Source organism: Condylura cristata, unplaced genomic scaffold (genome assembly GCF_000260355.1).
Source record: "Condylura cristata isolate star-nosed mole 26May11 unplaced genomic scaffold, ConCri1.0 scaffold00020, whole genome shotgun sequence".
Lineage (NCBI taxonomy): Eukaryota > Metazoa > Chordata > Mammalia > Eulipotyphla > Talpidae > Condylura > Condylura cristata.
Window position 1 is genome coordinate 12,738,460 of NW_004567121.1, and position 27,654 is coordinate 12,766,113.

The 27,654-nt window shown below is 42.7% G+C and overlaps 1 protein-coding gene across 1 annotated transcript in view; it reads left to right on the forward strand.

Moving 5' to 3' along the window:
- Positions 1-27,654, forward strand: part of LHCGR (luteinizing hormone/choriogonadotropin receptor) — a 47,852-nt gene that overhangs the window by 8,746 nt on the left and 11,452 nt on the right. Inside the window, exons 2-7 of the mRNA XM_004686209.2 lie at positions 7,371-7,442; positions 9,394-9,468; positions 12,329-12,403; positions 14,370-14,444; positions 14,533-14,610; positions 23,445-23,513. Of these exons, the coding sequence (XP_004686266.1) occupies positions 14,588-14,610; positions 23,445-23,513 (92 nt within the window). The 5' untranslated portion in view covers positions 7,371-7,442; positions 9,394-9,468; positions 12,329-12,403; positions 14,370-14,444; positions 14,533-14,587. The remainder of the gene's footprint in view (positions 1-7,370; positions 7,443-9,393; positions 9,469-12,328; positions 12,404-14,369; positions 14,445-14,532; positions 14,611-23,444; positions 23,514-27,654) is intronic.

A 27,654-nucleotide genomic window follows, 5' to 3' on the forward strand; every position in this document is an offset into this window, starting at 1 on the left:
GGGCAGGCAGGAATCGAACTCATGCAGAAGTGGCCCCCGCCTCTCAGTGCTGTGCTTTAATTGGCTGCGCCACCAGGGAGGGCCAGACACACTTTTTAAGGTTTTTTCTTTAATTTATTTATGCATAGAAGAACCAGGGTGTAGGCCAGAATTGGGGTGGTGGCAGGGGGAAGGAGAGGGGGTGAGATGATTCACCAGAGACAGAGTGGGGGAGCAGGACAGGCAGATAACTGAAATATACCGCTGAGGGGAGCAGCAAGTGAGACAGAAGAGATCTGCTGTGCCATGTGGGTCACCTCCTTTGCCAGCTGGGGACTTGTGCTGAGGTGGCTGACAACAGCTTGACAGCTCTGTCTTTAACCCCTGCACCACCAGGGAGGCCCACTGTTTAAGTTTTCAAAGGTGAACTTTAATGAAATGTTTTAATCCAACATGCATAAGTAACTATCATTTCCACATATAGTCAATATAGAAGTTATTAATGGGATACTGAGTATTCTTTTCCCTCCCCAAGTCTTTGACATCTGGTGTGTATCTTACACTTTACAGTTCACCTCAGTTCCACCTGGCCATGTTTCAAGTGCTCAATGGTCACTGTAGCCAGCAGATGAATATTAGACAGTACAAGTTTAGTGGATTTGTTATATGCAGGAAGTAGTGAGTGATAAGACTGACAGTGAAGTTTGGGTCTTTATTTGCACAGCCTTGAATGCATGACCCAGACGTCTATAGGTAAGTAGACAGGCCAAAGAGGGCACAGTCAAAGTGTAAGAGAGAGCTGGTGGGAGTTGCCAGGAAGATTAATCTAGAGTGGAAAGGGAAAGCCAGGACAGGATGAGGGGAGACCAGTGTAGGGTCTACAGAGTAATCAGAATGGAGAAAAGAAAGGCCAAGAAGGGAGGCAGTGGAAAGGAATAGAGCTGGAGACAAGAGACCATGTGAAGGCAGAACATACCCGACACAGAGCGCACAACCACACTGGTGGCCCAGGGGCATCATCCAATAGGTGACCCCATAAGTTCTCAGATAGGAGGCCAGGTGGGCCAGGCAGCTGTTCAATGGTGAGGAGGACCGAGAAAAAGAGGAAGACTCTGGCAGGCTCTGCAGCAAGCAGAGAACAGGAATTTTGAGCTGGAACATGCTGGCATCTCCTGCAGAGGCCGGGTTTTCAAACAAGAGCCAGAGGATTGTATGGTGGATGTTTCTGCACACCCTAGAGGATCAGTACTGATGGGATTTGATTAGTGAAACCCACAGGAAGGAAGTGGCCTGTCATCTAGGTCAGATCTGCCACTGAACTGCAATGTGCTGTCAAGGACATCATTTCACTTTTCCTCAGACCCTCCATCTGTGGGGTAAGAGGTTGGACCAAACCATCTGCAAGAGACATTTTCCCTCTCACTCACTGAATCTAATACCATAGGTGCTTAAAGGAGTAGTCAAGAAACAATGAAAACCAAATGAATTAATTTTCAAAATACATTCCCAAATTTGCAGGTATGGAACTTCATATATTTGATGGCCATATAAAATTTAATATATAGCATAAACTTAACATGTTTGCTACCATACTGACTCACATTTCTGTGAGCAGTGAAGTGTTGGCTGCCTCTGTGTAAATGCTGGAGACAGGAGCTGTAAAGGAAGGTTTGCCCAATAATGAAGTTGTCGAATAGATCAATGTATTGATACTTGAAAGGGTAAAGATTTGGAAGATTTTATTTCATTTCAAGATAAAGCAAGTGTACTGTAATTACTGAGCTGCTTTAAAAAGAATATAGAAATTCTTGAGTCTGTTAAGTGGAGAACAAGCTCTATATAAGAAACACACACAAAAAAATAAGACATTTGAATTTAAGTAAGATAATGCTTCTCTTTCCTTTCCATGAGTTCTTTAGGCAAAAAGACTCTCCCCATCTTTGATTTCTCTCCCCCTTCCCTCCTGATGATATTTTAGTGTTTTAAAATTCCAGATGTGCAGCTCTAGCAGCAAATTAATTATCTGTGAAAGATGGATGGGTACTGCAGGTATTTTACATCGATAATATAGATGGTTTTTCTAAACAAGTAGAGGGAAGTGAATAAAAACATTTCATTTCTGTCGTGCTGGGCAGAAATAAAGGTAGAAGCACCAATGAGGTGATCAAAGATCCTATATAGGATTTAGAGACTCTAGATTGCTATTGGATTGTTTCCTGGCTCTGGTCTCCCTCTGGCCCTGCTCAGTCTGTGGGCTTCTGAAAGTGGTCCAGGGGACCATCTATGTGCTCTGAGCTCTGAAAACCAAGGGTAGTCTTGGTGGTGAGTCTTCCTTGTATCCAGGCTTCTCAATGCTTGTCTTTGAAAGGAGAGAAACATATTTTCCATTCACCTAGAGATTTTGCTTTTTAAAGGCATCTTTTATGGAATCTTTCTGTAGAACAAAGAACCCCTTGATAATGTGAATGTCTACCAATAGCTAGGTTTTTGTAAAGGATTTCCAAATCTTAGGTTTCTTTGAAAGGGGACATAGCACTCCCGTTCCCCAACTCCAGAGCTCTCCAGCTAACATTATTTTGAGTGTTCATTCACAATCCAATGAGTCAGACAGATCGTCTCCTTTAATCATCTGTGTTACTAAATTAAGAGAAGAAAAAAGAAGAGGGGCCCAAGGCCCGCCCTTGTGAACTCAAGAAACATTAGGAATAACTAGGAAGGGCCTGGTAATGGCATCCAACCATCTTCGGATCATTGGGTTCTTCTGAATGCTAGCTGCTAGCTGAGCTTCTGGTGCTGGACTCCAACATGGTGCTTCTGGGGCCTGGTATCTGGGATCGTTGGGAAAGGGACAGAGTTAAGGTCCAGGTGAAAGGATTGCTGGGAAGGAACTCAGAAGGTGAGGTATGCCTTCTGAGTAGTCGCATCTTGAGGCATAGGGACCAGACCTTTATTCTAGTCACTGACTGGCCACTGGATGCAGGCTGTCCAGGAGAGAAGGCATGCTTTTTGGTAAGGTGCTACTATCTTAGACAGTACTAGGAGAGCAACTCAGCTGAGAGAATGAGCCACCCACCCTCCCAGCCACTGAGGATGACTTGGTAGGCCACCATAGCATCCACTACAGGAAATAACTCACTGCAGTAGAGTCCACAGGTGTGGAAGTCAAAACCCAGCAGTGAAAGCAACAAGATTGATCCTAACGAGAGAGCATGTAGGAACTGTTCTGGGACAGCATTGTTCGCCAAGAATTAGGTAGACCAGCATCAGGTTCTGGTGATAAGAAGGCAGCATGGCAAGATTCCATAACTGCATGGATGCTGAGAGACCAGGCAAGCTACAGGATAAGAAACCGAGGCAAAAATTAACTCCCACATTCTATAGGGGAAGCAACTGTAGCTCAAGACTTCTGATTGTTGACCTATTAGTAGGGTGTGTGACACCCACACTTTGCCAGCAGTAGACACCCATGTTGCCTCCGATGCCCCAGATGCCACAAGGAAGAACAACTTTGTGCAGATTCTCCTAAGTATCCGTGTGAGAATTCCTCTGGGACATATAAAGGAGAAGAGTTGCAGAGTTATTAAGACAATTGCTCACTCTGCTAAAAATGTCTGGCTCAATGGAAAGAATCACAGATGCATACGTCAGAGAAGGTGGTGCCTTTAAGGGAGTACATTCAAATGGTTATGGGAAAATCACAGGCCCCTTGAACAAGCAAGTTTAACCTGGGAGGCAGATACTTGACCGCTTAGGAACTGCTGCCAATTGAGAACACATCAGAAAAGAAGACATGACAACTCTGAAATAAAAATGTAAGTCAGTGGGAAAAAAGGTTTGGATTCTCAGAATCGCATTTGCCACATCACTCCACAGGACTACATCTGTTTTGAAAAGTTCAGTCCACCTGCCTCCTCCCAATTCTCTCTCAGCCTCTGGGCCCCAGGCGTATTCCCAGCCCCAGTCACATCCTGCTGTTCGCTCAGTGGTTCTTTTATGGTAGGGACTCTATTTTGACTCTCATCACCACTACCTTTCCTGCTCTGCGGCATCAACATCAACTCTGCAAAATTTCATTTTGCACAGGGCTGTTCCATAATCACTGGAGACGACCAGTGCATGATCTACAGCTTCTCTCATTTCTGGCCAACCTTTGCTCCTGGTCCTTCATCCCTACATCAATCAAAATCTCAGGCAACCGCCCTGGTCAAATCTAAGCCAAACTGCTCTCTAGAGGGTTGTGCTGGGCTCCCTTTTGGAGGAGGAAGCTGCCTTTTGAGAGGCTCCAGCTTCTGAGCTCCATTTGCATGAATAAAAAGCTCTGAAGGGTTGGTTGAAGCGTCTGTGTAAACACTCTCCAAAATGTGTTCTGCACTGCATTATCCGAGCAATAAAGATTCTGGAATCAGAATTTGGCTGTCAGTTTTATTGATGTTACATGGGGTACAGTAGAATACAGCTTTCTCTTCTGGAAATTTATTGACTTGGCAGTGCAGAGAGCAATAAAACTGTGTTTTTAATCAGTAAACCAAGCAGTCCTGATTCCAGAAGAAATATAGGACGCAAACAGGCCATGTTAAAAAGATTGCTCCCCACCACCGTCCCTGTTCTATTTGGATGCCTGTTCAATGAATTTGGGCAGGGAACAGTGTGTTTGGTGGGACTCTGTTTTGAGGCACAGAATCAGAGGACCAGTAGCTTGTACCATCTCTAAGAGGCAGTTAAGTGAAAGCATTTTTCTGAAATGAAATTTTCTGTTAGTCCCTGAAGAACAACTGTGGATAAACTGCTTTGCAGGAGAAACCGAGAGAATGTGATACCCCTCCCCTTGAGAGAAGCAAAGTTATAATGCCTATCCCTCCACCTTGCTCACTGAAGACACAGGGTTACTAGGGGATAAATTAAAAGGAAATTAAATCACTATCTCAAAAACTGATGAATGGATAAAGAAAATGTGGCACATCTATACAAGGTGATATTATTCAGCTATAAAGAAAGGCAATCCTGCATGGATGAGCCTGAGGGCATTATACTGAGTAAATAAGACAGAACCGTAAACACAAATACTGAAGGATATATGTGCAGACAATTAAAAAAAAAAAAACAACAAGAAAAAGCCAATTCATAAAACCGGAAGATAGAATAATGATTACCAGGGGCTAAGGGGAGAGGGAAATGGGGAGATGTAGGTGTAAGGATACAAGTTTTTATTAATAAGAATAAGCTCTAAGGATCTGAGGTACAGCTGAGTGAGTGTAGTTTATCTGGTTTTGTGACTCGAAAGTTGTTTAGATCATAAGCATTCTCACCAGAGGCACACAAAAAGTTAACAATGTAGGGTGACAGATGTGTTCATTATCTTGAACTGTTAATCACAATGTATGTACATATCAAATAATCACATTGTACACTTCAAATATATGCAATTACATTTGTTAATTATTTTTCAATAAAGTTGGGGGAAAGAAAAAAGAGTGAGTTAGGAACTGAATGCCTGGCCCAATATTGCTCAGTGGAAAAAACATTTCCACTGATCAGCCGCCTTAGTTGTGTTAATTTGTTCAGGTTACTTAATTTCTTTGTGATTCATTTTCTCCTGCCATAAAGGGAAATACTTATTACTACATTATACTATATCACATATAGTAATATGTAGTATTACTTTAGTGAATAAAATAAGATTATAAATGGGTGTGCACTGCTGCCCAAGCAACTGCTAGCAGTAGCAAGTAACTTCCAGCACTGGAAACATCTCACTGATACAAATCTGCTCATCATGGAGGAGATTTCCCAGCAGCTACATCGCGTCTCTGCTGCATGGACACATGAAAAGCAAAGCAGCATCTCTTACCTGTTCTCAAAGTCCTTCCACCTGAAATGTTCTGTCTACTCCTCTCTTCTCTGCCAGCCTCTCGACTCAAACCTTGAACCACTGTAGATGCTTGATAAATGTGAGTTGGACATTCAACCCTGCCTTGCCAATGCCTTCTCTTGTTAATGCAAGGTTCCTCTAACCCCATCACTGTCCTGTTCTGGTTGGGTTCTTGCTTAGGAGCCACTCTTTTCTCAACTCATGTAATACATAACTTTTGTCTCAATAAAAATATTTGAGGGCCCTCCCTGGTGGCGCAGCGGGTTAAGGCACAGCACTAAGAAGCTAAAGCACTTCCGCATGAGTTCGACCCCCGCCTGCCCCGGAGGTGACCACATGGCGTGGCAGACCTCTCCTGACACGCCCGCTGCTCCCCTCAGCAGTGTACTTCGTTGATCTGCCTGTTCTGCTCCCCACTCTGTCTCGGGTGAAGCCTCTCACCGCCCTGCACCTCTGGCCTGTATCCCAGTTCTGTATGTGAAAATAAATAAATCTTTAAAAATAAAAAATATTTGAGCTATTTCTCTGTATAGAAGTGAGTGCCAGAAGGAAATACTCCATAGACATTTCCCTAAACTTGCATGAGCTGCAATTTGAAAGCAAAAACATGGTTATCAGTTTGAAGTAATACTGAAATAGGCTACATAGTAGATGGTGTAGGTCAAAACAGGAACATGTTCTTGTTGAGCCTTCCCCTCTCCTGCCTGCCTATTTTCCAACTGTATTTTCACCATTTTACCATTGTTCCTCCACTCTAGCCAAGACAGCTTTTTTTTTTTTTTAATCTTTCCAGACAAGCCAATGAGGCCACTCAGAAAGTATGTATGAACCATTTATTTGGTGCCAAACTTTGTCCTTTATATAGGGTATCTTGATTAATCATATAATAACCATGTGAAATACAACTTTTATTCCTAATTTATAGATGAAGAAAATGAAAGAGAGGACTAAATAACATAACCAGGTACTGGAGGAGTGGGGATTTGAACCTGGTGTGTCTAAACACAAAGTGCAGGATGTTTACCACAAAATACACTCTTTGATAAAGACTAGAAGTGGATCATGGCACATCTTTTTACAGATATAAGTTAGAATTCTTGAATGAATCCAGTTGTTGGGATTTCTAGTATCACTCACTCACATACACACACGCACACACACACACACCACATACACATTTTACACATAAATTAAAAGGCACCCTAATCTAATTTTTTTTAATTCAGGTCCTCCCTGGTGGTGCAACAGGTTAAAGCACAGCTCTGCGAGGTTAGCCACAGCTGCGTCTGGGCAAATTCAATTCCCTGGGGGGGTGGGGGTCACCCACATGACGGAGACCTCTCCTGTCTCGTCTGCTGCTCCCCTCAGGCAGTGTACTTCATCAGTAGGCCTGTTCTGCTCCCCACTCTGTCTCTGGTGAATCATCTCACTGCCCCTGCACCTCTGGCCTGTACCCCAGTTCTATATGCATAAATAAAATAAATCTTTTTTTTAATTCCTGGCTTTCCTTTTTCTTTTCTAGATCACTCACCTATCTCCCTATCAAAGTAATCCCATCTCATGCTTTCAGAGGACTTAATGAGATTGTAAAAATGTAAGTAAGATACTGCACATCAAAATATACTCATAATTAGAGTAATAATTTTTTTCTAAAAAAATCAAGAGTTAAAATAAGAAAATTTTCCTGGGAGAGAAAATATGTTTAGTAAACTCCAATACTTTCATCTTTATTATACAAATAAAATCTGGGAACCTTTAAAGAATAGATTTGAAATTTAAGAGTCATTAAAATCTAAATAATTAACCTTCCTTCAACAAATTGAATGCATCATGATAAATTTCTCAAGTAGAGAGGAAAATGATTCCAATCACAAAAATCCTCCTTCTGCTAGAGTAGCTATTGCCTTGTGTCATATTTTTAGATAACACCCACATATAGGAGAAAGCGTGTTTGAAGATTATTGTGCATCAGAAGATAATCTTTGTTTCTAAACTACAATAAGTGCATGACAAAAAACATCGTATTCATAACCATATTGATAAAAGGCATTTATCACAAGTGTAAAGCAGTCTGATAATGCAGGGTGAGCGTGCATTTGCGTCAGATGTAATTTCAATCTTTTGCCAGTCTCAGTTTCTAGGATAGACCCATGCATGAAGAGAGAACCTTCTCAATTCAGTATTCCAGTGCCCTCCTAAATGTTAGTCTGAGTGAAAGGACCTCTGAGGCCATTTATAGTTCCCTGAAAGCATCTGGAAAGTTAAAAATCCACTAGGTTTTAGAAGCTCATTTACATCTCTAAAGAAGATGCTTTTTAGCACATCTTAGCCCCTTGGGCCTCTGACTACTCTTTGGGGCACTAGTAAGCAATGAGAATATTAAAAATAATTCCTTGAGAATGAGTGCAAATTATAGAAAATTCACTGTAGGTTACTGAAATATCAGTTTGCTTCATTCTTACTCTTCTGCTTTCAAGTTTATAAATGCTGCATTTTGATAACTTCTAATGCATTAAGGCCTCCTAGTGAAAAAAGCAGTCACAGTTAAATAAGCAAACAATTAGGTAAGAATAAGATGAATCAACCCAGGAACAATCCATTACTGTACTGTTTAGAAAAGAAATTAGCTGCCTGAGGCTCCACCTTTCTGTGGGCTGAAGCTCTCAAGTCTGGAACCTTTGGTGAAAGTTAACCTTGGAAACATACAAATGTTCAATTTGTGACTTTGAGAGTTTTTCTCAGCTGGCAGCAAACAATAGCTTCATTGAAGTTTCAATAATTACCTCCATCCTCGGGGGTGGTACATGGCTATTTTATTTTTGTGTCTTCTTTTAGAAAGCCACTCATTCCTTAACCCATGCATTCATTCACACCCTGTACCTGGCAATGTGCAGTCGCCAGGGGTTCACAAGTCACAGGCCATACTGCGTGACCTCAGTTTGCCCACAGAGAAAAAGAGCTGAGGAACTAGACTGTCACAGCCCAAGCAGGATACAGCTTCAGTAGTTGACCACCTCGTGATTTGCCTCAGAACAGGACTTGGGGAAGATATTTTTGAAACAATGAACTACAATCTCATCCAAACAATGGAGTTGGGAACCCAGGAGTCTTGCTCTGAGTCCTAAGCCTCCCCATAAACACCATTTGTCTCTCCTCTCAAGGCCTGTTTTCAAAGCTATAAGGGACTCAGACTAGATTTTTCCCAAAGGGCCTGTCCATTTGTAGCCATCTGTGACTCTTGAATCATAGATTAAAAAAGAAAAAAAAAAAAAGAACCTTGTCACATAAACTGGGGCTCTTGAAACTTGCATCTCAACTGCACCTCAGTTATGATCCCCATCTCATTCCCAACAGAAGACATTAGTGCTTTAGGGTGTGAGTGAACGCAACTTCTGGCCTCCCTGTTCTTTAAAGGGACACACTGCAGGCCCCCTTCAACCTCATTCCCACCTCCATTGATTGTTAGGTCATATACCATGTATTATCATGCAGACATAGTTATTTCTTTCATGTTTGTTGTTGTTTTTCTTTTCTCTCTCCCTTAGTGAAATCTCTCAGAGTGATTCCCTGGAAAAGATAGAAGCTAATGCCTTTGACAGTCTCCTCAATTTGTCTGAAATGTAAGCATCAGCTAACAGATAGTTTATTGCTGTACACTATTACCCTCGCTGGAGTCCACTCAGTATTTGTATTCAAGCCTCCACTGCTAGGAATCCAAGAGGAAAAGACTGTAGCAATTACGAGGTCTGGGCAGGCACTAATTTCTCTCACTGCAGTGGCCTTAAGGTTGCCATGGTGACAACTGCTTCTCTCTAGGAGCTGTATAAACTCCGAAACATCACACCACAAAGTTGGAAATTAAAATTGACGTTGTGGAGTCCTGCCAAGTAGCTCTTTCCTCCTGGAGGGAAGGGAGGGTGAAGAGCACTTGGGGTAGTGGGAAATTTTGGCAAGGAGCTTAGAGATCATGAATTGGTCCATTGGGGACTGTTTGGGCATATTCATTCATTGGGTAAATGGTTCTTGAACACCTACCAGATAAAGGCCCTGTGTCAGGAATGTGTAGTTGGGTTTATTGCTGTGATGGTGATGTTTTTGAATTGATTCTTTAAAATAATCCTTTCCAAATGAAAGAGAGACCAATTCAACTCAGTTTCAGATGATGAGCCTCTGATCCAAATTGCCTGATGTCACACAGCCATTGCCAGAGCTGAGACTAGAAGTCAGGTGCTCTGATCCCTAAACCATCCCCCTCTGCTTGCCCCAGAGCTTGCACAAGGGCACCACAGCTTTACCTGTGTAGGAATTTCAAAAGTTAAGCGAAGAGAAAAGATGTTAGGCGCAAGCATTTTTCACTTATTTTGGCTCATAGTTCCTCTAGGATGTAACACTTACTCCTCACAGCCACCCTGCAATGTGGAGTAATTTACCCTTTTATTCAGGGGAATTATAGAGGCTCAGTGAGTTTAGTACTTGCACACTAGGGCACCGCAGACAATGGCAGGGCTGGGCTCAACCCCAGCTTGTCTTTCCTTAAAGCTCATGGAGGTCCCATATGCCACAAGGCTTCTCTATGAGTGGTCCAATTAGTCATTACCTGAAGGTAACAATTAACTGGTCATTATGTGAATACCCACAATGTCCAACCAAAGTCAAGACCTGCTAGAATACAGAGGAGTTAAAATATAAATCTCCCCCAAGAGAGGACAGTGTTACCAGGGAAATGAAGCCTATTCACCAAATGATTATGGGGAAATGGAAAATAATGGGCATATAGTAGGTGCTAAAGTCTGGGCTTGACTGTGGAGTAGAATTGGGGGCTGGGGAATCTCATTTTAAATATAGATGACAATCTTTTCACACACCTGGAAATCTGCATCTTAACAGTCTTCCTGGGTGAATTGCAGCAGGACTTATATTGAGAACCCACCAGAGCAGCTTAGGATAAGTAAAAAATTTCATGATGCAAAGCAGCATTGATCAACATTTGAAAACAAAGTGCTCTATGGAAAAGATTATGGAATGTTCCCAAAGAAGGCTCCTCGCTTGGTTCTCCTCGCTTGGTTCACAGCTGTATCCCCAGCACCTAGACCAGGGCCTGGGATGAGTAGGTGCTCAATAAACTGCTGAATGAGTGGACAAATCAGCGAGTGATCTAAGATTTGAAATATCCTGAAGAGATAAAAGCCCCTTTATCCCATCCACATAATGCCTTATATGACCAATTTTTTTGCTAGACTCAGTTGTAAAATAAAAATAATTACAATAAACCCTTTCACCTCTGAAAATTCAAAAATATAATGGTGGAAATAAGCACAAATGGTGGGTAAGTACAGGAAGGTGAAATGAGCACTAGAACTGGAATCAGAAAATTTGGGTTCCCACCCAAGTTACACTATTTCTCAGCTATGTGAGTAGAGGTCAATCATTCAATTTCCAGATTTCATCATCTATGATAATAATCATTACCACTGGTGGAGTCCGTAGTGTGAGCCAGACACACATACTTGCTCCTCCAAAACCACCCTGTAAAGAAAACAAGCTTTAGCAGCGAGTAAAACCAGTATGTAAAGCCAGTTGACTCCAGTCAATTTACCTAACCAAAGCTCTGTGTTTTCTTTACAGAAAAAGAATAATAATCATATGTCCAAATGGTGATTGCATGGGTTAAGAAAGGCAAAGCCATTTACTGGCCTTTTATGGAATCCACAGGACCTGACTACTGTGGCTACTTCTCAGGCAAAGTCACAGGGTGGGAAGGTGGGGAAGACAGGCTAGAATCCTAGTAAAATATAGGGTAATAATACCATTGCGCTGTTATGGCTGTGCTTTTATACTTGCAAAGTATATTATCTCTACTTCATATGTAATCACGTATCACCTTACCGATTACTACCCACCAACATGTGATATAAGAAGGGTTCATATTATTGTTCCTGTTTTATGGAAGGAAACCCATCCCAAGGAAGCTAGGAGACTAGGCATCTTCACATAGCATGTTATCAGTAGAAAAGGGCATCAAATCCAAGCCCCTGGCTTCTGTCCTGACTGCCCCACAGACTGACCACTCACCTAGATCATTTGTCAGAGGACAATGGGAAGAGGACAGTTTAGCTATAAGGGAGAATAGCCAATGAGCTCATCTCTCCCATCAAGCTCCAGGGTGCAAGTGCCACTGTGGGCAAGACCCGCATGGCCGGGAGCCCTAGATGTCGCTGCTGCTTTGGGGATGGGAGGGTGGCCCAGACTCCCATCTGTGATGCAGCAGGCTGAGAGCAGAGCTTCCTGGGAACGACCAGCTGGCTCTCCTGGTGCTCTCCCCATCCTGGAGACCATAGTCCCACCTCTTGGGTATATGAAGGTCACTTGGTTCCGCTGATGCCGTTCTGGCCAGCATCTCCTGGTGGCCGTGGTCTTGGGCATTGCAGTCTCAATACTCCCCTATTAAATGGTTGCCTGCTTTCCCCTCTCTCTTTACAGACTGATCCAGAACACAAAAAACCTTGTGTACATTGAGCCTGGAGCATTTACAAATCTGCCCCGGTTAAAATATCTGTGAGGAATTTTCCTTTTTAAACAATAAGGGAGGGGAAGATGGGCATCTGATGCAAATCAAAGCAATTAAAAGGTTGGGAAGAATTTTTAAACAATATTCCTAGCATTATTTGCATGTTTTTCTTCAGCCTTCTAATTTAAATTTAATCTTCATTACTTGTCAGCCACCACGCTGGGTGTTTTGAATGTGTGTAAGTGGTTCCCAACATGTTCTCTCCTCCCAAATACCCAAGAAGAATATCACAGCTTTGCAAGTCGTCTTCAGATTTGGTGGCTGGGGTGGCTGGCAGGGCAGGGGTGGGTGGGGTGCCGAAATGGTCCTACAGTCATGATGCTTTCAAAAGTGCAAATCAGAATCTCTAAAGTGAGGTGAAAGTTCAAAATGCAATTCTGATTTCACCCCCCATCCCTGGTTGACTCCTTTTCTCTCACTCATTCATTCATTGAGTAAAAAATTTTAAGTATTGCTCAAGGTAAGCAGTACGCTATAGAAACCAAGTCATTATTTTCTATTTCCCATTAAAGCACACTGAGTCCTCTAGTTAGAATGCTGAGTACCACGCCAGCCCAGCAGACTCTTAGCCGGGCCTGCTAGCCCAGCACTCCTGCTATGTGGTGGAATCTCTCAGTGTATCACTCTGGACCTTCTCACACGCCAAGTAACCCCTTATTCACACAGGAGAATTTACATCTCCCTAACATAGATGTTCTCTCTCATGCCTGATAAATTAAATTTCCTTAGATCTCCAAAAGACATGATGACCACAGTCCCCACTGTCTCAAAAAGAGGGGGTGTGGGCAGGCAGGAAGGGCCATCTTGTCTCTGTGGTCTCACCTCATCTGTTCAATCTTGCTCTGGGGTGTCCTGAAGGAGCTGCTGCTGGAATTAGCTCCTTTGGCAGCTCCACCCCCAGCTGCTTCCTAAACCTGCTTTTCTAAAATTCCAGCGGAGAGTTATCTACAAGACACATAGTATCTGTACCATCAGCCACTCTTCGGGAAAGAAAAAAAAAAAAAAAAACCTTTTAGGGAAAAAAATATATATTTGAGCACTGACGCACTGATGCTCCTCGGTATCTACCAATTATTGCCTTTATTTTTACAAAAGTGACATTTCCCCAGCCCCCGTACACACTGCAGCCTAAGCCACACCGCCATAACCAGCCACAGACAGAGCAACGGGTAAAGAGGAGAACCAGCAGGAGCCAAAGGAGAAATCTGGTTTCCTCTCACTGTCACCAGGTGCCAGGCAGTTTATTCGGTTGTTCAGAGTCCAGGACTGGTGAATTTAAAATTAACCAAGTGCCTAGGACTCCTAAAAAAAAACTTCCATTCTGTGTAATAAAAAATTTTCCATGTCACTGAATTTTCTCTGTTTTTGAAGGTGAAGTAAACAATGGGAGGAAGAGAAAAGGAGTTTTGAGTAGCTCCAATAACCAAAAGAATGTTTAATAACTTCAAGTGAGATGCAGGAAGAATTTCCTAAATTGCACGGTAGCTTAACAAAGAAAGATGTTTAATAATTCAGGGTATGGATTTCTCACATGGAGACTGATCATTCTGAAGTATCTGGGTTCAAAGCCTGTTCCAAATTAGGGGGGTGCTTTCTAGAATCATCAAGTACATGGAACAAACTAACTACCAAAAGGAAATGCAATGCATACACTGGAGCAATAAGAAAAAACAGGCTAGAAATACAGACAATGGAAAGACCTGAAAGTTTAGTCCCAGCTCCTAGATCTCTAAATAGCAATCATTAGAGCAACTTTCCCCATAGCGCTTGGGACTTTTAAATTCTGAAAACTTCAACAGTTAAAAGTGTTCCTGATAAAGCCAAACTCAATAGTTTTTAATTTGATGTGAAAATAGCATTTTCAAAGTGCTTGCCTACCACATTCTACCCTCATGCTTTAACAACACTTTTATTCGCTCTCTGCCCACATCCCCACCCTGCCCCACATCACAGGAGCATCTGTAACACAGGCATCCGAAAGCTTCCAGATGTTTCGAAGATCTTCTCCTCTGAATTTAATTTCATTCTGTAAGTACCAGACTGATTGCTATGCATAACGGTTTCCTATTTGCAGCTAAAATTTGGAAAGTAAATATTTCTCATTTCATTCCTCAAGGGAAATTTGTGATAACTTACACATAACCACCATACCAGGAAATGCTTTCCAAGGGATGAATAATGAATCCATAACACTGTGAGTAAACTCCTAGATTCATGTTCTGCTATCCAATCCCCCACTATTCTCACAGCCAGCTGGAGGCGAGCTTGTGCTCATCACTGACACATTCCACGCTTGCTGGTGACATCCTCCTGACCTAAGATGCCAAAGGTGAGAGCGGTTGTGTGGGATGGAAGCTGGGTCACATGCTCACATGACAACCAACCAGCCCATCGGTTTAAAATTAATCAAATGGGCCCTGAGGAGTTACAGTGACTGAATTTCCAACAGATGAAACTGTTCACTACATCAATGAAACCCTTTGAAGCTGGGAAGAGGCAGCCTGGAGGGGAGTGGCTGGTCTGGTTAAAAAAAGGCACAGAAATTTCAAATTTCCACTGAGAAGAGTTTGGAAGGATATTCTCCAAGTAGGTAGAAAAGTTGATCAGTGGAGCCTGCAATCTTTCTCTGACTTTTCTCCTTCCCATTTGGATCTATTCACTGTGCTTTTTGAAACAACATCATCTATGTCCGTCCTCTACAACCCTCCATACTTAATAAGATGTCTTTTTACAAACTTGACAATTGTTCATCAGGTTATTAGCATCCTGGGCCCAGTTGTTTTCATGTTCTTTCCTACGGTTTTGCTATTCAAAGTACAGTCCAATCTCACCATTAATTTGAGAATTGGTTAGAAATGCAGACTCTTGGCCATATCCCTGATCTACTGGCTCAGAATTTGCATTTTTGTAAGCTCCCAAATGACACACAGGAAAATTAAAGTTACAGGACATTCTCCTCACTGTGCACCTGCCCGACTTCCACCTCTCTGATGTGACAATGGACCCCGCCATCTTGCCCTGGGGCACTCATCCTTCCCCCACTCTTCCAAAGCTGCCTCTGAACACTTTGTCTTATTGATAGTCAATGTCCAGAGAACCATATTCAATTCTGCTCCTACCTTCCACCCTCACCCTCTCTGCTTTGCTTACAGCCTGTGCTAGGATGGTGGTGAAGCAGTAAAGGAGAACAACCTTAAAGAGCAAACAGGGATTGAATGAGACTGAAATGAGGAGGTAGAAGTGAAACAAGCGAAGAGACCATCTCAGAGGATTCTCTTTTCTATCAGTAGGTTCTAAAAATTATCAATGCACACTGCATTTTATAGTGCTTTTACTTCTGTAGGTATAATTCAACACTGATTATCATGTTGCAAAGCTGTGGCAAATGTAGCACCAGCTCAGAGTGCAGCAATCAGAGATTACAGACAGAGTGGCTACCTAAAATAATTCCAAAGCAACTCAAATTCCTTATTTTAACTCAAACGCCAGGAAAGTGACTATAGATCTTAGGAAATTGTCTCTTCACTCTTTGCACGCTTGTATTTCCCTCACACCCTACAGCTCTTCTAACCATTTCTAACATGTTTAAAACAGCATATGGAAATAGAATTACTCATTCATCATGTCCCATTAGAAGTGAGGTATTTAGACTGAACATTCAGTGCCCTGAGCAGAGAAGTACCACATGCTTAAGATTCAGGGTGTTCCCGTGTCCTCATTGGGAACATGAAAGACATAAGATCCATGTCCTCTAGTAGTTCATGACCTCCATGGGGGGAAGAAGAATGTGAAATAAAGAATAATATAGGCCAGTAGATATTCACTGAGAATGTGTGGTCCACAGAAATGGGAAGTCTTGGGACTTCCCACTGTGAAAGTCCTCATGAGCTGGGGATGTCAGCAGAGTCTGTGTTGGCAGAGTTGAGACTTGAGTTAGACCTTATAGAATTGGTGGCATTTATAATGGATAAATGTGCTAACAGTAGTTAATATTTATATGCACTTACTTTAAAACACTTGCACAGCTTTTAAGTCTTGAAACAGCTCTGAGTCTCACACCAGCTCTAATTTTAGATGAAGAAACCAAAGCACTGAGAATAATTTGCCCAAGGTCAAGGTAGGGACCCAGGCATTCTGACTCCAGAGTCAAGTTCTTAACTATTATGGGATGCCACATACTGAGACAAGGAGAATGAGTAGCCTAAGCCAGAGGAAAGCATAAGCAAAAGCATGAAGTGGGAAGGAGACAAAGGATGAGACTAGTTGGGCATGTACAGCCTGCTTCAGACTGGGAAACACGTTTAGTACATGGCAGAGCGTCAGGAGGACACAAGATTGCAGAAGGCCTTGAGTACCAGGGTAAGAGTGAAAGGCTTAGAAGTAGCTCTGAAAAAGCAATAAGAATAAACCACCCAATAGAGTAGCTTTTATTCAAAGTTCACAAACATCCAAGAATCCCTTTGCTTTTGCCCTTAATCTAAAAATAATCAGGAACATCTCCATAGGTAAATGTACAGCGCTATAGGAGTGGGATGGGAACGAAAAGGGAGATATTGTGGAGGAAGATTAACAAGGAACAAATGTTGGGACAATCTGGACTACTCACCAAACTCAAGGAACGAGCAAATATTCTTTTTCACACTCTCATGTTTTGGCGAGCGCGCGCGCACACACACACACACACAGACACACACACAAACACAGACACACGGCATTTTCATGATGGAGCCATTAGCTTATGTTGGTTATGATTTAAAGAAAATAGTACTACCAGCAGGGCCTGTTACTCCACCTCTGAAGTTAATGGGGATTGCAGAAGCTTGTCTCCCAGAGAGCCTATGGGGGCGTCGTGTTTCCATTCCCGCCTCACTCTTGGCCCTTCATCTGGAAGGAGGGTGATTAGTCATTTGCCAAGCACTTGTTCTCAGCTGAATGGGCCCTTCTGTAAGTGAAGGATCGTGTGGAGCACTCCACTAGAAAAAGGGTATTACACTTAGAGAGGAAAGTCTTATTTTCTCAGCTATAAAGTTCAACTCTCTAATTAGAAAATAATGAAAGCAAGCCTTCTCTTTTCACTACTAGTCGTAGTTGAGAATTTTGCTTTCTGTAGAACCTTTCCTGCCCTCCCCATCCCCAAATCTTTACCAACTGTGAGCTCATTTAATAAAAACAAAACACTTCACTTGATGCTGGAGAAGCTCAGTGGGGCGGATGGTAAAACTGTACATTATACTCTTATGTCCCTTTATAGCCACTTTGGCTTTTCATTAAATCTCCTCAAGCGGCCACCCTGAAATGTGCCCCCTGAGTGGGCAGGATTTGGCTGCAGCACCTTTAAAATATTATAGATGGTTAGTAACACCAGCCTCAAAAAAGATACAAACTTGATTCATGTCTGAACTTCACAAAAAGAAGGAAAGGTCACTGCAATTAATCCTCCAAGACCCTTCAGAGAACTGAAGTAGCCAGCCAGCCTCTCGTGTGGGCTCTCAAGTAAGCCGGTGCAGTCACGTCACCCGCCCTTGACAACCCTCTGCCCTGTCCATCCATTGGGGTGATTACTACCTCCTCCTGTAAATGCACTCATATTGTGTCAATTACAGGCACCACCCCATTCAAAGCTAATACTCAGCAAGTCAGTTCTTTTAGATCATTCTGAAGGGACTGTCTCATTGTTTCTTTTCAAATATATTTTCATTTTAAAATTTTAAACGGACAAGTAGAATCACTTCCCATTTGTTTATCCACTGACAAGTGGTAAGAACAGTACTATAAACACCCCGAGATGCCATACCTAGATTCACAGCTTGCCTCACCCACTCCATCTCTATTTAAGTACATAGAACACATTTCCCATTTGCCAAACCATCCAAATGAAGTTTAGAGACGTCATGGCACTTTATACCTAACTACTTTAGCATGGATTTCCCCCAAACAGAGACATGTATAACTACATCAGCATCACACCTCAGAAATTCAACATGAATTTAATGACATCTTCCAACCTATAGTCAATGATCAAATGAAAATGATTATTATGATTAGTAAACTCAGAATGCCATCAGAGTTTATGCACTGCATTTTTGCTCCTTTCCTGCAAACTTCCCTGCTCTGTCCTGGATCACATTGAGTATGAGTACTGTGAGGAGTCCAAGCCAGTGGTCCAGAATCACCTGACTGTGTTGCCATTTCTGCAACAACCCTGCACAGGCCATGGGGTGTCTCTCGCAGTGCCTCAAGCAGGGAGGACCCTCGTGTCACTTAGGAGCCAGGGGGCCCAGGTCGTGAGGGCAGACCTCTGTGGAAAAGCATATTCTCCCTTTGCAATTCAAAAAGGATCCACAGCATACTTGAGGCTCCTGTGGCTTCTCTACTGGCCAACAAGCTTTTATGCAGTGATTTTGGCACCTCTGGATGATTCAGTTGTTACAGATGTAGATACAGGATGGTAATTTTAAAATTTGATCACTCTACATTTTATTAGCCAACATTTTTCTGTAAAAAAAAAAGTATGTTTCCCTTTTTCTCTTTCATTGTTGAGCGCTCCCTTTTGAAGCATCACTGTGTAATGGGGAGTTTTCAAAACTGTATTCCATACATACTACAGCCCATTGCAATGCCTGTCACCTTTTTGTTACTGCATATGGTGAAGTCATTTAAGTTGACATGAATTTGGTTTAGGTGGAGAGAGAAACATTCCAACTCAGTGCTGCGGAAACACAGGTATGTTCATATCAAGCAGCAGGGATCTCTTGCCATTGAGCCCCATGGAATTGAGGAATCCTCACAGACATTCAAACCAGGGTGATGGTAGCAGCTAGGGGTGACTGGGTAACAGCTACCCACACAATCTCTGCCAGGGGCTTGACTAGAGAAAGGCCTGCACACATAAACAACTACTCAGGTATAAAAGGACGTCAGCAAAGGGCTCACACAGAAGAAAGTGGTGATTTTTTTTTATCTCTTCTTTAAGCTAGTTGCATAGTCATTTGGGAAAAAAAAAGGTGTTATCAACATGCCACCAAAGGTACAGTTTCTTAAATAATATGTTTTGTTCTTCAGTAATGGGGACTCTTGAGATTTATAGGATCTACAAACATAAATTCAGCTTTATTCTTTGAAATCACCCCAAAATTAGGTGGCAGCATGGTCCAAGAGGGGTCTATCCAATATTGCTAATGTAACCCCATATGCTTGTAGAGCCCTGAGCATATTTGGAGTTTTTAGAAGGCAGCATTCAGAATCAGAGTATCATTTGTGACTTAGTTCTAAACCCCAAATCTTATTTTGAACAAAAAGGTAGCATTCTCTTTGTTTGAGTCACAATTACTGACACTTGAATAGAGAAGGTAGACAATGCTTTCAAGTAAGGTACAGCAGTTGTAATAGAGGAGAAAGTTTGGGGGGGGGCGGGGAGAGAATTAATTTCTATGCCCGTGACAGTATCCTCAAGGCAAAGGAGGCACTCCTCATTTGATTCTGACAACATGATGTTTTGGAAAAAAGTTATCTGAAGTGACTCTCCAGATGTTTTAAAGGGTATCCAAATCATTGAGCAGGTCTGACAGCATGGGGGCTCCCACTCACATTTGTAATTTCTCCAAAATAAGGAAGCTGCTCTGTTAATCAAAACAAGGCAGCACATTCTATTGTGTATGTCTGGGAAGAACAGAGATGAAGAGCAGCAGCAGGAAATGGTGTGACTCGTTCTTTGGAGTGGTGGGTCAAGCAGGACCAGGTTATTAAGAAATTAATGTCCAGGTACAACATTGTGAATGATGCTGACCTTTTGGGGTGCTCAAAGAGAGAGTGCGTTGAGGGCAGCCCAGACCACTCAACTAAATCCCACTCTCCCCGACTCTCTCCTCTCTTGCTCTGCCCAACAAGAGAAAGGCCCCAACCCTAGTAGGGAAGAACAAGAGCTCAATTAAACAGGTCGCTTTATTTCATAGAAATCCTTTCCAGAGAATAAAATGAAGCCCCTTTCCTTATGCTCTGGTCAGAGGGTTGGAAGCCATTGCAAAATGCAATAGGAGTTACAGTAAGCATTTACTGTGTTCCAAAAGCCAGTTCTAAGTGTTTAACATATGTTTACCATTTTAATCATCACAACCGCCTTATAAGTCAATGCTATTATTATCATCTCTATTTTCAGATTAGGAAATTGAAGCTCAGAGAAGCTAAGGAAATAGCCCAAAGTAACTGAGCTCATAAGTAGCAGAGCCGGGATTCAAGCCCAGACATTTGGGCTCAGGGCTCCTGGACTTCACCACAAGGCTGCACTTAGATCCATGGCTTTGTGAGCCTCACTAAAATAGCACAAAATGGGGGAGCCCATCTTTATAAATATCAAAGCTAGGATAAGGGAAAGATATAAAAGTGATGAAAGCTGGGCATCCCAAAAGCTACAGGAAGCCTTGCTTTGCTAGGAAGAATAGGAGCTAGTTTTGATCCACTATCCATGCAACTCCACCACTACAACGGTGCAGACAGCAATCAGGGGACTAGACTCAGACTCTGTTCTGACCCACAGAACAGCTGATTTGCACCATGGAGCTGCTGGGAGCTGTCCTGTCCTGGTACACCTTATGGGAAAGAGTCCCACAGTGGAGGCCCATGGCTCCCTGGGACTGCTTGCTCTAAGAGTGCATGTTCCCGGATGGCAGTGAATTCTGATTCCAATCAATAGGTCGGACTTTGTATTTTGGTAAACAGCTTCAGGTGATTCTGAGTCTGTGGATGGACTGGCCAGATTGGGCCAGAAACACTGGCACGAACACCAAGCTATCCAGCCTCAAGAAAGTTGAGAGAAAAGACAAGCATGATTCCTTTATCTAAAAAAGACTGCCGTAAAGTTATGCAGCCCCCAATGACAAGAGAATGCCAAAGCACAATGTTCTAATTGTAAAATTAAAACAAAAGAAAAAAGAATACTAATGGAATTGAGCTGCCAAAGCAACAAGATTATAACAAATGGGATCACAGAAGAACTGACCCTCCCAGAGATGCCACACTATAAATGAAGATGGAAAACTATTGGAAAATGTTGTCCAATAATCTATTGCAGAATACCAGAAGAACCCGCATGTGAAGGGTAACTCAGAAGAATTCCAGAAGAAAGCTCATGAGAGCAACAACACCAGAGAGGCTTTTCAGTCCCGGGCAGGGCAAGACAACCACTTCACAAGCCCTGAAACGTTGTTCTCGCTAAGTAGCAAGCATCATGAAAGACCCGCAGGCTGTATGAAATGAATTAAATACACTATCCTGCTCTCTTTGAATTCAAACTAATAAGGAGACTTCACTAATTATTTGGTAATCTATTTTCTGTATTCAAATATCATACCTCAACATGAGTCCCACCTATATTTATTTATATGCTGGTTTGTCTCAGGTTTGCGGGGAGTTGATGAAAAGGCCACAGGACAGACAACTGACATAGCACACACACCAGATGAGACTCAATGTTTGTCTTACTTAAAAAGCCACAGGAAACTTGCAGGTAACAACCCTTCAAGCAAGGGCAAATAGAACACGTCTGAGCTCTCTCTCAACTCACACATCCATTTGTCTCTGATAGGGCCATGCAGCCATATAAGGGAAAATAGCATCACACCAGGGCCCTTTCTCACCTGAGTCTTATAACATTGTCCATAATGAATGTAAACAAATATTTCTATCTAGGACTGTGGCTTTCAAACTTTTTGGCTATTATTTATAATAAGATATATTCATCTTACATGGACCTTTCATCCCATCCATTGAGCACATATTTAGTGTAATTTTCCCATGTGCCAGGCATGTTTTAGAGATGGAGAATTCTGCAAGGAACAGAACAGTTTAAAGTCCTTGCCTTAGGAAGCTTACATCCACTGCAGGAGGTGAACAGTGAACAAATACAATATAATCATGGGTCAGATGGTAATAAAGCAACAGAGAGAAGATAAATCAGAGGCAAGAAATTGAGGATGCTGGGATGCAAGTAAAGGGGAGGATGGTAGTTTCAATAGGGCAACCAAAAAGGCCACATGGGAACATGACATTGAACATATCCCTGCAGGAGGAAGGAGAGGGGCCGTGTGGATATCTCAGAGAAGAAAAGTAAAAGCCAAAGCAAAATTGATAGGCTAGAAGTAACTCCAGCAAATTGTGTTCTGGTCCATTGTTTGCCTAGTATGGGGTTCAGGCAAATCACTTTCGCTCTTAGCCTACTTCCTTCTTTGTAAAATGAAGGTGCTTCTTGATCCTCTCCAAGTTCTTTCCTCACTCTAACACTTGCACCTGTGTTCTAAGGCAATTCCTGTGTCTTAATCTAAGCAGACGTGTGTGTGTATGTGTTGTGTGTATGTGTGTACATCCGTGTATATGATGTACAAAAATTCTGGGACAAAATTGCATAAGCAGGATTACCTTATTTACATGCAACGAACTTAAATATTTTAAGTAATGACATCACCAAACTAAACTGATTTCACTACCCACTAATGGGTCTTAAAGAATTGTTTATAGACATTGAAATCTTGGTGATGAAACCAAATTGGCACCTGCAAAGCCACATGCTCATTTTTAAGAAAAAGAAAATCTAACTGGGGACGTGAGCTTTCCTCTGCCCTCAGCTTCCAGACATGTGTCCGTGCAGGTCTGAAGCAACAGAAGCTAGACTTAAGTGCTAGTCTGACAGCTCCAGCCTCAAGCCCCAGGGGTTCCACTGCACCACAACACTGAGGTTAGGTTTCTTACCAGTATAATGGAAATGACGGGAAGGACTCAACCATAAGCTTTACGTTCGAATGGCTGGTCAAGTGGTGGCACACCTAACAAATATTTAGTAATTGGAGGTGGTGGTGATGGTGGAGGCATAGACGAACCAAAGCAAAAAGAGGCTTATCCCTTAGGATCCCAGATATTAGAACAATAGACCAGATTGTGAATGCCCATAATTTGCTAAGTAATGAATGTTTCAGGAGGAAGAATGTGAGATTCCGAACTGATTCTTTTGTTTCTAAACCCTGCTTCCTCCCTCTTCAGCAAACTATATGGAAATGGATTTGAAGAAATACAAAGTCATGCGTTCAACGGGACAACGCTGATTTCACTGTAAGTATGTGCTTATCTCCCCAGCTCATGAATAAAAATGAAATATTACTCTGGCTACCAGATCATATTCAATCTTCAGCAACTAACTTAGGACAAAAATAAACTTTCAAGTGGCTAGTCCTCAGTGTTTCATGCGTGTTACTAGGCAACTGGCTGGCTGGAAACCCCAGAGCACCCTGATTTCAAAGATAGATGCAGCCTTTATACATTGAAGTTGACAGTTTGCTGAAATATTCAACACCCTGCTTTAGGCTTCCCCATCTCACAGTCTCCCGCTCTAGCCTCCTCTTTTAGGTTGATGGTGTGTTAGAGGCAGCAGGATTTCAGAAAAGAAATCCTTCCCCCAGCCCCACGGCCGAGAAATCACATAATGTCATTTACCAGTTTAATCAACACCCCAGCCCAGGTCCGCTCACCCTTCTCCCTGCTGCTGAGGGGCTGGGGAGAGGGGACTTAGGAGCTCATTTACACTGCACCCTAACTTGGGCACCATGGAAGCCTTGATTTTCCCACACCCTGCCCCAGCTCCCAGTGTTAACAGCCTTTTTGTCAATAGGAACAACCCTACTATTTTCTTCATAGTGTCAACCCCCTTTCTATGCTTTCTTTTTCTAAAAGAGTGGCTCATTCTCAAAGCTGATGGGCCTGGGGCTACTAGAACCATAACAGAGTGGTTCCTCTTTATTAGTTTTTAATTATATTACTTAATTATGAATGAATAAATGATAATTAGATTAGATATTTTGTGCACTAAGCACTAAGTACCTAAGAAATGATAGCTTTTCTAAAAGTTGTCCTTCCGGTCATGGAGTGAATTGTCCCCATTTTCTCACTCACTGGAATTTAATGAAGAGTTCAATTAGCCAACTGAATCTGTTTCTGCCAAATTTAAATCAAAAGCGCATCCTCTCCTGGCACAGCACTCTCACATGCTTTGTTCCATTTTTCACTCAACAAGTATTTGCCAAGCATCAGCTGTATTTAAAGAAGCAGCTATATTTTGAGGGAGCAGTGAAGATGAATAGCCCCACAGGAGCTCACACATGAGAAAGAAGCCCCTTCAGCAGGTATACAAACTGTACACTAAACATTAACTAAAACAGAAGGCAAAGCCTGACACCTGCCTCGGAAAGGGAAAGCACTCTGGGATTTAAAAAGCAAAAAAGAAGGAAATTAGAAAAAGCCTGTAGAGAGGTAGACTCTGAACTGGGCCTAATTTGGACATGCAAAAATAGTGGGGAAATGCATTCTGGGAAGCACAAAAAGTCCTTTCAGAAAGTTCTAGATGTGGGTTAGGGGCAATGCAGGAAGGGCCTTAGATACCAAATTAAAAACTCTGGACTCTTCTGCAGAAAATGAGAAGCTATTGAAAGTTCTAGAATAGGCAGTGTGAGAGAAGTGTATAGAGCAGGGCCAGCTGTTAAAAGGGAGGCCAGAGCTCTAAGTGGCAGGCCAGGGCTAGGAGCAGGGTCAAGGATATCTGATAGAGGGGTTGGCTAAAGTTCTTTGTGGTTGAGGTCACCTAGACCCTGGGGTGGGGGGCCAGGGGGGAGGAGAGAATACACAACTAGGAGATAACAGGTGATGAAGAAGAAAAGTAAGCACAAAGGCTGAAGTGAGAAGATAATCAGGAGAGTCCATCCTTGGGCAGTCGGGGAAAATAGGACTTCAGAAGGAAGGGCTTTGGTCTGTACTATCTCAGCTGCTTCAGAGACACCAAAATGGGTTTACAATTCCAAAAGTCCATTTGGTCAAGATTCTGTATTGCTATGTAAAAAAGAAAATTAAAAACACAAATCTGTTGGCCAGAACAGAAATCCATTTCATTCATTTATTCATTCAACAAACATTTATTAAATATCACTGCTATGTTAGGCACTAAGTTAGTTGCTGGGTCTGCAAAGGTAAAGTGGAAATCATTCCTGCTTTCATGAATCTTCTGTTTTAGCAAAAGATACATCAAGGAGGGAAGTAAATAAGTGGTAGTGATATATATTAATGAAAGAAATAACCCACTGCTGAAATTTGCAAAAACACAAGGGGATGACTGAATGGTAGTTAGGTGCCTCACCTCTCCATTTGGGTCATGCCAATTGGGGAAAAGGAGCTCATGATTGCACAGTGAGGAGGAAACCATTACCAAGGGGGGAACGGCACATGTAAAGGCCCTGAGTTAGGAAAGAAAAGAAGTTGATAAACTGAGAGTTGAAAGGAAGCTAGTATTCCTGGAGAGTCATCTACGAGAAGGCTGGTGTGAGATAAAACTGGAGATAGAACAGGAGCAAATTATACAAACTGAGGAGGCAGGGAAGGAGTCTGGATTCTCTTCTAAAAGCAAAGACACTTGTTTCACTTCACTTGTGGAAGGCAGAGAAGTTTCAAAACTGTAAAGAAAAATTTTAGCCTATACATTCAGTCCAGTTTCTCTCACCTTCCTTATAAACAGGCCTGTCCACAGTTGGCAGGTACAACGTTACCAATGCCCAACAAGGTTCTCACACACTACTTGCTGAAGAGACAAGGTGCAGAGAAGCTGCACAGAGGGTTCAGAACCCCAGGGTCTGGCAGTCGTCCTTACCATCCCTGAGCACCCCCATTTGGGGAAGCCTTGAGTGAACTGCAGAGTTCTCCCACTGTGCTTCATAAAGTCATGCCACCTACACTTGTCACAGAAGGGCCATGTCACATGGGAGAACCCCCAAAGTGACCCCACCACTGCTGGGTAGGTGAATTTGATTGTTCTAACGAAGTTGCACAATGCAGAGTTATCGGTAGTACTGAAAGGTCCAAGTTTTAATAAAACATGTAAAATGCTCTGTCATGAAGTTTGAACAATTAATTCGACCCGGGTGACATGAGGATTATTCATTCACAGAGCCCAGTTATGACTTATGACGATAATTGAACATAATTAAAACAAACTTAATCAGGAAGAAGAGCCATGGAGAATTGGGGAGGAAAATTTCTTTTCACTTAGAATTTAAACAGCAATTGACTCTGACAACCTTGTCTCATTGAAGATGGGAGTAGACCCAGGGGATAGGACAATGTGAGACTGACAGGTGCATCCTGAAGAAAGGATTGAGGGGTTCCCAGGAAAACACTTAGCAGAAACATGTGGAAAACAGCCACCCCGAGAGTTAGAGGCAGGGATCTTGCATTTTTAAATGGCTCTGTGATGTGGAGACACACAGGAAGATGACGAAGAGATAAAGCTATGAGATGAGCCAGCTAATCACCTAGGGACTCTGGGGGTAAGTAGGGGTGGAGAGTGAGGGGGGGAGAAGAGGGATGCTGGTGCTTTTGATTTGCCATGTCACCCTGGAACAGCGATGCACACGGGTCCACATGTTCCCACGCCCAAGTCCTTATGCCAACAATGCATGTCTGCGGTGCCCACTGTCCAGAGCGTCCTAGATTACTTTCAGTCACCACACTTTGTTCATAGGAACAAACTGTGCAAACAAAGACAAGCAAGCCTGAGCCCAGGGACCTCCCCCAGCTCCTCGTCCACTGAGACAAGGCCTGTGCTTGGTGACACCAGCTGCGGAACCAGGCAGGACGCTGCTCAGAGGGTCAGGCTGTCAGGCTGAGCTGCTTCTGAGCAGTTTATGCTGAGCTGCTTTGAGCTAAAGGCACAAGAAACCATTAATTAGCTACTGCTCTAGGAACTTCTGGCTTCTTCCATGGCCTTAAGAGCAGTGGCCATCCACCCTTTTGTTTCCACACCCGCACACCTGGCGATCATCTTACACACAGCACAGACCACCGGCCATGTTAGTTTTCTGCACAGGCTGCACTGCTTCCCCTTTCTGAGGAATGCATACCTGAGAATGCATTAAGACATGCAGCTCTAAAAGAAAAGAGCACAAGGAGATGATGGACGTACCAACTTAGAATGGCCCCTCCTTTAGGTTTTTAAGGAAAGTATTCCCAAATTTCAGTTTATTACTATTAACAGACTGAGACCTCTACAGTCCACCAGGAAGACTGGTGCAGAGCAGACTGCGCTCCTACCCTGGCCACGAGGGCAGCATTTTTATCCTTGCCCACCTGTCTGGCAGTAACTTCTAACCTCAGGTCAGAAAGAAGCTGCAGGACCAAGGCTTCTGCCAAGAAAGGCCAGCTCGGAGGGGAAGAG